This window comes from Capsicum annuum, chromosome 7 (genome assembly GCF_002878395.1).
Source record: "Capsicum annuum cultivar UCD-10X-F1 chromosome 7, UCD10Xv1.1, whole genome shotgun sequence".
Lineage (NCBI taxonomy): Eukaryota > Viridiplantae > Streptophyta > Magnoliopsida > Solanales > Solanaceae > Capsicum > Capsicum annuum.
Window position 1 is genome coordinate 181,580,204 of NC_061117.1, and position 10,416 is coordinate 181,590,619.

Genomic DNA, 10,416 nt, shown 5'->3' on the forward strand with positions numbered 1-10,416 from the left:
AATTAACCTCTTGATTATGCAATCCTGTTTGCACAAATAATAGGTGCCGTTCGAAGCTCTCGAGATGACAAACGCAGTTATCGGATTACTTTAGAATTTCTATGGTTGAATCAAAAGTAATTTAAACGTCAAATTTGGCTAGGGTTTGTTCTTTCTCAATGATTGATGATGAAAATGAGTTTTTGAACTCATATACATGTATATATACACATATTCCCGTCCATAATATAATAGGAAATGATCAAAATGCCTTTCAAATTTAAATAATGTCAAATCTGTCCTTTGGTGGACTGTTTTGATAAGCTAGAGTAGATCAACCATAACTCTTTGCTTCGATATCGGATTTGGGTGAAATTGGTATAGTTGGAAGGATAATTAAAAGGGATTTCATTTCATATAAAGTAGGCCACCCAGTTCGTCCTGTACAAGGAGTTATGGTCGTATGAAGTTGACCCTAAAGATCTGTTTTGATAGGCTAAAGTAAAACGAGTATAACTCCTTACTCAAACGTTGGATTTGGATAAAACCAATTTCATTGGAAATAATACTCAAAGATATTTCTTTTAATAGGTCGCAGCTCTCCCAGTTTATTATATTAAGGGAGTTATGATCATTCGAAGTTGACCCAAAAATTCGGCTGGCCTCAGTAGTTTGTGTGCTGGAAATTTTCCCGCACATTTACTATTCCCAGATATCCCGGCCACCTTTTTATAGTTTTGATCGTGCTCGATTATATCCAAAACCTATCCGTTTTTGGAAATCTTTATATCGTTGAAAAGCTTATTCAATAACCTTCGCATGGAACCATCGACGGACAAATTTCGGTATAAATAAAATAAAAAAATTAATTACATATAAAGAAGATCAATACACATACTTGAATACGCCAATACACGTACTTGAATACGGGGTGTTACATAAGACTTAAGCCCCAAAGAAATAAGTTATGCCCTATGGTCAAGAGTTGACACTAGTTTAGTGTGTAATAACTTGACAGATGATTTATAGCTCATGCCCTAGAGGCAAAAATTAATATAACAAATGGATAAGTTATGCCCCATGGCCAAGCATTGACACTAAATTAGTGTGAAATGATTTGGTAGATAATTTATAAGTCTTGCCCAAGAGGCAAGATTTTTAGATCCCAAAGGAACAAGTTATGCCCCATGGGCAAGAGTTGACACTAGCATAGTCTATAATGATTTGACAGATAATCTATAACTCTTACCCTAGAGGCAATACTTACATATCAAATGTGGTTAAACTTGTAATTTTTCAAAGAACATTCTTCCTCTACCATACAAAATATATTTATAGGAATATTACAATCTTACAACCATATGAGAAAAAACTAAAATACTATAAGCCAAGAACAAAAGCAATAAATATTAAAAACTATAAAAATAAAAGCACGGGGGAGTATTCAATTGTGAGTAGAAAAAAAGATGATACCAATCAACAAAACCAAGCATCTAACCAAATAAATAAAAGTGGAGAACCAACTACTGAGGAGAAGTAGATGACCCTTAGATTACAAGGTCTAAACTGTTTCTTATTTTATGCCATTTAATCGAGGACAAATGTGATTGAAAAGTTCACAATGATCAAAATACTCATGTAGCAGTCGCACATAAGTAATGATAAGACAACCCCTATAGGAATAAGTTATATCTCATGGGCATGAATTGGCCCTGCCACATTGTTTACTAATTTAGAAGATACTCAATTTGCCTCAAGGGCAAGACTTGCCACAAGGAAAGGCAAAAAATATTCTTCGATAATAAAACATAAATATACAAAGATACTAACAAATGAATCAGTAGCGATTCTACACTGTATACTTTACGTTATCACATAAAAAATAGCCGATCCAATTTGAAAAGACTGTTCAAAATTTACATAATTGCATAAAAATAATTAAAAATCCTTCATGTGCAGTGATTTTTAATAACTGCAAAACTAAACTACTACTCCTAGTGCATCCTCTTCCTCTTTTCCTTTCCAAATAATCTGCCAACTTTTTCTGTAGTGTTGTCTTTTATACCAGCTTCTAGTTTTCTCTTTCCATAATCCCATGAAAAAGCTCCATACCTCATGCGAACATAACCAATGTCAATATATTTAGGAATATCTCTACCATGAATGACATATTCAGCTAACGTACAAACAAATGCTCCACAATCACTATGATACAAAAGAAATATATTACATGAATATATGAAAACAACAAAAAAAGAAGTGAAATGAACATTTAAAAAATGAATGCAATAAGATACCATTGAGTTTATTGGGGGAGCTCATCAACCATTTTTATCGGCTAAGTATCATTTTCAGATTTGTCAATGCCCTTCTCAAGATAGAAATTGACCTTCTTCAGAAAATATGGTATCAATGTTTGGTAAGGTAATATCACTTTTTGAACAACTTTATCACTGTGCCTGGTATGGTTGGAGTCTTATACATATATGCACCAATCAGTAAAGTTAAAAACTCCTAAAATTCAGTGTCCAAGTTCAGACTTTTCTCTTGGAGCATAAACTGGAAATAAAAAGTTTGAGAAAACTTGAATAAAATTAAACAACAGCTTATAAACCCACAAGTTAAGTGTTCCGTCCAGATCAAGAGAAAAAGCCTTTGATATTAGAGTCATTGCATCTTTTGTAGTTTTTTTCGTCAACTCAAGTGCTCCAGCAATTATTGTTGTTACATCATGTGTCAAATCCCCTCATTTTCCAGCCTGTCATAGCAATAAGAAGCGAAAAAGTTGAGGCATACAGTAAAAGGAACATAATAAATTGAAAATGAGGTTCAACTAGCTATAGCACCTAATCTTAGTGAGATGAACTTGGTCGTGTAAGCGGATTGTGTTCATGCATATTTACAAAAATATTGCATGTCTAGAGATATATTTACACTTGCTTAGATTAGCATTAAAAATTGAAAAATACTGAACAAATTACCTCATTGCCATGAAAATCCACAAATGTTTTTAGCTCAGCTCTCCACAGAATGGCAGCATGCCCCTTTACCTAATATCCAATCCAAGACCTAGAAGAAAAATCAAGGATGAAGTTAAGATCCCTTTTCTTTATCAAGCCAACTATAAGATCCTTAACAACAGAAAGTAGCACTGAGAAATTCTCTCAAATTGCTGTATGAGGTTTTGGACTTTTTTCCCAATTCTAAAGATGAATATCCGTGTATCTTAATAAAGAAACTGATGGATATTTTCCATATCAAATTATTAGCCTGAGAAGTTTCTCATTTATAGTAATAACAAAAAATAAATAGAGATAGAAAAATGGAGTAACTGTGATATTATTACTAATTTTCTCCTTCCGTTTGAATTTACTTATCACTATTTTTCTAATTTGATTTTCATTTTTACTCGTCATTTTTGACAAATCAAGAAAAAACAAAACAAAAATTCCCTGTTTTACCTTAGCATTAATTACTTATTCTTCAAATCATTTCCAATACCTATTACTAAACATCAATTGATAGCAGTAATATTGTAAAGTCACTATACCAATCATTATTTTCTTAATAGGTGTGTCACATCAAAATGTGACAAGTAAATCCAAACGGAGGGAGAACATAACCAAGGAACTCCTCAATTCAACTTTATGTTGCATTCGTTCCATTTCTTTCCAAGCTACAGAAAAGGAGCAAAGCATACAAATTAGCCACCATAGTGTATATGAGTACAAATCTATCTTATGAGCTGTTGATGGGTTCATGTAGTTTTATTTCTTAAACCCTGTCATCTAACTCGGATTGCCAGTACAAGGTGGCAACCGAACACATAACTGGTGAAGCATCTCTCTCTCTCTCTCTGGTAGCAAAACATGGAAACTTAACAACTCTACATGAGTAAATTATAGAATATGATTGTTGTGTTGTATACCTTACTAATTGGATAAGCAATGGGGAAGAATAACCTGAGAAGAAGCTGAACAAGGGGTGCTACAGTGGCTCCAACTGTCAATCCATAGCAAGTACAGATTGCTTGAGGAATTATCTGCAAATGTAAAAGCGACAAACCTGGTTAGAGGACAAGAGCCGAGCAAATTCCATAGATACCAAGCTGAAAGGTTAAGTTGATGAATAAAATAGACCACCTCCCCGAACATGAGAATCAGTGTAACAGATACCAGTATTGTTGCCCATGATGGTACAAGCTTGTCCAAGAATATAGGAAGAGACTGCAATGAAAAAGGAAAAAAGTAATAAATAAGCCGGCAGGGGTAATAAAAGGATAACTATTGACAAATAAGTATTGGTACACAAACCTCCATTGCTAAGGAGTTGCCAATCAAGAGTGTGCAAAGTAAAAGATGTTGGTTTTTTACCACCGGAAGTATTTTAGCTGTAAAAAAAAGGAAGAACACTTTAAAAAGCCAATCAAAGTAGCCATAGTTACAACTCAAACTTTGCCACAACACTGCTTCTCTTCTCACTTATCTCACTATAAGCCCTATTCTAATATGAGTGGTTATTGATACAATTGTAGACTCATGATACGTAAAGTGGCTTAACTTTTATAATTGTGCATTCCATGTATGACAAGAATCATGTACCTTTTTCTCTTACTCTTTCAACTATTCAAATACCTTTGCCTGGGTACATAATCGATGTATCATTCCTTTACTGCATGTTTAATTCCACTGTTTACTTTGCAATAAACTACATCAAAGCATTTCTAGATAGTTTATTCAGTTTTAAAGGAAAAATTCACTCTCTTTTACTTACTCGTGATTTATAGATACCTTGCCTGTCAACATTCAACCTTTTCCAGAGTTCCTTTGATATTTTGGGGTAGCCAATTCTATACATATATTTACCCAGCTGAACGATTTAAAAGAAAAAGTCCGACTAGAGCATAGAATAGGCAAGAGGAAATAAAACTTCAAAAATTGAACATATAGAAAAGTTTACAGTTTTACACCAAAGTTACAAAGTAGCAGCTATATATTTAGCCAATCAACTACTGAAACAACCTCGTTCAAAGGGGTGGAGGCCGGATTTTCATCATCTTCAGTATAAACACAACAAAGAGAATTTTTGAACTTGTATATATGTATACAATATGAATTTTTGACAAAGGGAGTCCAGCTGACATCTTCTACCAGCACAAAGTAGGGTACATACACACAACCCTCCCCAGACCCTACTTGTGGCTTGTGGAATTACACTTGGTATGTTGTTGTTGGTCTGAATGATCCCTTTTTGCCCCTCTAACTATACACTTGGCTCTATTAGTGAATAGAAAAGTACAACTTTACATCAAAGTTACAAATGTAGCAGGTACATATTAGCTAATCCAAACTACTGACCAGTATTAGTGTAAGTTGGATTTTCATCAAGGGTGTTCATCATCTACAATATACACATAAAAATAGTTTTTGACCTTATAATATGACATATGAATTTTCGCCAATGCATAACCTCTACTTAACTCTGCCCCTAGCTCTACTAATGAAGTAAACGACAAGAATAAAGGATACGACATCAAACTTCCATGAAAAACAAACAAACAAACAATAAAAACCCAAACTAGCAAACTTTAGCACTTCCTAATAAACCCAAACAAAACTACTGATCAACATTAGCAGAAGCTGGATTTTCACCAAGACGTTCATCGTCTACAACATACACATAAAAATAATTTTTTTAAGCTTGTATCCCAAGAACCAAAATAAATATAACCATTACAAACAGCCAAACAAGAAATACTGTCAGTATATTTGACCTACTAGAAAAAAGGGAGGAACAAAACAAAGGACAAGTCAAAAGAATATTACAAATATAGATTAGGATAGCAAGTGATAATACCGTGTCATTCAAAGGTCGACCAGAAGTTGTAAGTAAATAAAACCACTCTTTCAAATCCACAGTACAAGAGCCAAACATTAAACATTCAGGCAACACATCTTTGAGAAATGAAAGATCTGTGGGTCAAAGCTTTCTTTCCTACATATGCAATTGATAAATCCCCAACTTGTTTCTTTCAAGTATGACAATTCTCATTGATTCAATCCACATTGAAATCAATTTTTAGGCGTATGAAATTCTTTTAAAATATGATTGCTGAAATAGTGGAAATTGAAAGATTAATAACTAATTAGTTTGATTAGGTGCATTAGTTTGATTTTTAGAAATTGTTGTGTTTTGATACTGCATGTTAGATTTTTGTTTCAGTTATTGATGTGTGTAGTGAAATGATTGATGGTGGAAGAGTTATTTTGGCATTTTGATTCGAACAGTGACCTGCTTCTGTCCGTAGATCTGTGGTCTGTGAAATCGACCTGTGGTTTATGAAATAAGAATGCATTGAAATCAATTTTTAGATGTATGAAATTTATTTAAAATATGATGGCTGAAATATTGAAAATTAAAAGATTAATAGCTAATTAGTTTGATTAGGTGTACTAGTTTGATTTTGATACTGCATATTGAATTTTGATGGGGTATTTCTTAATTTATTTTTAGGGGGGGGAGGGGTTGTTTCATTTGAGCATTGAGTTATTTCTGTTGATAGACTTGTGGTCTATGAACTGAAAATAGGAGATTTGTTTTGCAGGTGTAGATTGTGTTGAAAATGGGTAAAAAATACATCCTTTTAAAACGCAAATCCAGTACCGCTTCTGATTCTGCTGGTAGCAGTAGAAAAAAAAAGTTGAGGCAGTTGGAAATGTCTCAAAAAGGAAGAAAAATAAAGAGTTGGTATCTGAATCAGATTCGGACTTAAAGGAGATAAATGACTGCGTCGATTCCGGTGATGATGTTGCCAAGCACAATGCTAGTGGTTACAGTGAAGAGAGCAAAGATAGTGAAAGAAACAGTGATGATGGGGATAATGATCCCTTGTCCATGCAATCTCTTTCAAGGTTCATTTCTGTGGAGCGGTATGGCATTCGAACGATAATGGACGAGGTCGGAGTTTTTTTGATAAAGATATCGGTCAGATCAAGAATGGCTGCTTATCGAGAATTCCAGCAAGTTCTTGTCGACCAAGAGTTGAAGAAAAGATTCAAGCGGTCCTGTTTTGGACACCTGAGAAGCCTGCTAGAATATCTCAAGTTCAATGGGCAGTTGATCCATTATTTATTGTTGCGACGCGTCAAGAACGATAAGATGCGTTACGAGATGTGGTTTTGCGTTAACAACAAGCCTACCTATTTTGGCTTGAAAGAGTTTTGTTTGATCACGGGGCTGAACTGCTCATCATACACCAGTGAATAAAAAATGAAGAAGGTGTTAGAAAAAGGGGGGAATTTTTGCTTTAAGATGACGAAAATTAAAAACATTACAGCGGCCAACTTGCTACACCTGATCAGAGGGAATAAGTTGAACGAGGAACAAAAATTTATGTGTTGTTTACTGTGGTTCTTGCACACCATGTTGCTTGCAAAAGATTCGACGAAGATTGTCGACAAGAAACTAATTCGAATGATCGATTCTTTGAGTTTCTTCGAGAATTATCCGTGGGGGAAAGAGACATTTCAACTGACCCTGGACTATCTAAAGAAGAAAAATAACCTGAAGAAGCAGAGGAAAGTATTTGATGAGAAGCAGAAGGCATCCTAAGCTCTATTCGGATTTCCCTGGGCATTCATGGTTTTTAGCATAAATCCTTTAGTGAGTTTATCTTAGATTCTTGTTTTAGTTTTACTATGTCATAGACTCTGAGTTCTTTTTTCACTGATGTACGGCTTTCAGGTTTGGATCTACGAGGCCTTTCCTCATCTTGAAAAATTTGATGAAAAATCAGTGGATGAGCCCTTTCCCATTCCCCGCATCCTCATATTGCACACTACAAAAAGTGACCAGATAATCGAAGGCGACCCGTTCAAGTACAAAGGAAAAGTTACCGAGGTATAAAATTATTTTTTATTATGCAGTAATAATACTACTATTGTATCGAATGTTATGTAATTATTAATTGATATTTTGTAGAACGTGCACCCATACATCATCCCTACTCTTCATGAGATGAAGATGGATTACATAATTTTCTTTGAGCCATATACGGACGAGGTGAAGAATAACGTCCTCGATGGCTTAAAGAAAGAGTTAGAAGGGGTGACTATACTTATTTCAAATGAGGACAGTGATGATGACGGGGATTTGGGTGGTAAACCCATTGAGGTACGCATTGGTGATGATGATACTCCGAGCACCTCTAAAGATTTAGCGGGCACCTCGTCCCCCGGGGACCTTCATAAGCATGTTTCTGCGCTTGAGAAAGCGATGTTGGATATTGATGCCTATATTAGAGAGAAAAGATTGAAGAAAAAGGAACAAGATGAGCAACAACACGAGCAAGGTAACTTCATTAAATCAATAATTTATATTGTTAATGAATTTTCAGCTTTAAATATCAGTAACACTTTGTAATATGATGATATATGAATGTGGACCTTCGTGAATCGGAGAGGAATGAAGAAGGAGAAAAAAGGAGCAAAATAGATGAGTTGGCATCTGTTGTGGTGGGAGAGAAAAAAGAAGAAGAAAAGAAAGATGAAGAAGAAGAAATGAAAGAAGATATGTGCCAAGAAGAAAGTCCAAAAGAAGAAGTTGCAGAAGCAAAAGAAGAGAACAAAAAAGAAGTAGCAACAGATGTTGAGAAAAAAGGAGAAGAAGGTTAAGAAGCACCAACCGAAAAAAGTCCAAAAAACAACTGCAGAAGCAGAAGAAGCTGGAAAAAAAATAGTAACAAATATTGATAAAAAAAGTGAAGAAGGTGAAGAAGAACCAGCCAAAGAAACACCAGTTACTGCAGATGCTGAAATAGAAGGAGAAGGAGGCGAGCATGAAGAAGCAGCTGCAGCTGCTAAGAAAAAAAGAGCTGAAGCTGACCAACAAGATGTGGTCATGGATATTGTAGGGGAAATTAACAATAACATTTTTATTGATGAGGAAGATAGGGAAAAAGATATTTGAATGCTAATATTGTTAATGTGTCGTTGAATGATCAGTAGTTAGGATCAGAAAAATATTTTTTTTATTTGACAAGTAAGAAAATTTAAGGACCTGTTGGTAGGATATTAGAAACATTCTTTTATTTTATCATAGTGGTTATGATTCTGCACTGAATCTTTCTGTATCAAACTGATTAGTGGCATGACCATTTGAATATGTAGGGTGTTGTCATAGTTGTTACAGTGTATGGTTGATGTCTTAGAATGCATACTTAATCTTTTGTATACTGCATGTATGGTCTATTATTACCATGCTGGTCAGTTTTAAGTAGACGTGTTGTTTGATCGACCATGATTCTATCAAAAATAGTATTAACATTATAGAAAAATAGAAGTATTATTATTTATTCAATATCACTACATCCATGTTACACCTTTCCAAAGAACGAATACTAGCATTATAGCACATAACATCATTTTTAGGCCATTTTTTCTTTCTTCGGCCAAAATTAATTTTTGTTTTAGTTGATCCCTCTCTATTTTGGTGTCATGTAGCAACACTTTAAAGTGATCCCTCTGTTCTTCGGCTTCTTTGAACAAAGTCATGAGAAAATATTTATTTTCTTCGCATTCTTGGAGCCTTTGTAGTAGATTAAATTTTGCCAAGCCTTGAAAATTTGATGTCTCAGGTCCTGGACTCAATGTTGATGGACTGGTTGGAGGTGATAGCTCATCAAGCCATTTAAAAAATGAGCATACACCATTATCCTAGAAAAAATAATAATTACATAACGACCAACTTAACTTCATAAAAAAGACACACACAGCTCACCTTCGCAATTGCACAATTATAAAATTTGCGACCTAGATTTGAGTCCGTGCGTGACGTCCTCAGGACAACCGCATTCTCACAGTGACAAATTAGAATATTTTTAGAATTAGATGTTTGAGAGGCTTGAGACATTGTAGAATTTTTAAAAACAAAACAAAGCGAATGAAATAAAATAATAAGGGATGACCGACCTTATATATGAAGTAAAAATGAAGTGTTGACATTGATGGATTATAAAAGTAGCCGCTTATTACCGTTGGAGCAATAATTTTATTTTTTGAACTGGTGGTGACACTTAATAGACCGTCGTATATCATAACCTATGTTATTCATCGATTTGTCTAGTCTACCGTAGACTTATACCTTCTATAGTGCATCGATTTATTTCTGATTACATAAGTATGTGTAATCATGTAAAAAATCTACTTATAGTTTTAGGGTCCATCGATTAGACTGGTCTACCATAGACTTATGCCTTTAGATGTGCATAGGTTGATATCATAAGTATGTGTAGACCATGTTGATCGATGTGCACTACCATAGACCGTAACTCGGATGTAGTTAAAAATTAATATATAAATTAAAAATAAATGTATGTGAGTGAGTGTAAACAAGACACACAATCATATTAGAGCTTGTACAAAGTGAATTAAGGAGTGT

At 34.4% G+C, this 10,416-nt stretch overlaps 1 protein-coding gene across 1 annotated transcript; it reads right to left on the reverse strand.

The window, feature by feature from the left end:
- Positions 1-2,725: 2,725 nt before the first annotated feature.
- LOC124885831 (DUF21 domain-containing protein At1g47330-like) lies at positions 2,726-4,836 on the reverse strand. The gene is made up of 6 exons (XM_047394074.1): positions 4,770-4,836; positions 4,293-4,369; positions 4,122-4,205; positions 3,908-4,021; positions 2,961-3,029; positions 2,726-2,737 (listed from the first exon to the last, which is right to left on the reverse strand). Exons 1-6 carry the CDS (start codon positions 4,834-4,836, stop codon positions 2,726-2,728), a joined length of 423 nt encoding a protein of 140 aa, XP_047250030.1.
- Between the last annotated feature and the right edge of the window lie 5,580 nt (positions 4,837-10,416).

Excerpts from the sequence above, each read along its gene's own strand:
- LOC124885831 (XM_047394074.1), bottom strand. The coding sequence starts at position 4,836 with ATGTATAGAATTGGCTACCCCAAAATATCAAAGGAACTCTGGAAAAGG. Across the intron at positions 4,022-4,121 it reads TGATTCTCATGTTCGGGGAG|ATAATTCCTCAAGCAATCTG; the intron begins GTGGTCTATTTT and ends TTACATTTGCAG. Across the intron at positions 3,030-3,907 it reads TTGCTTATCCAATTAGTAAG|GTAAAGGGGCATGCTGCCAT; the intron begins GTATACAACACA and ends ATTGGATATTAG.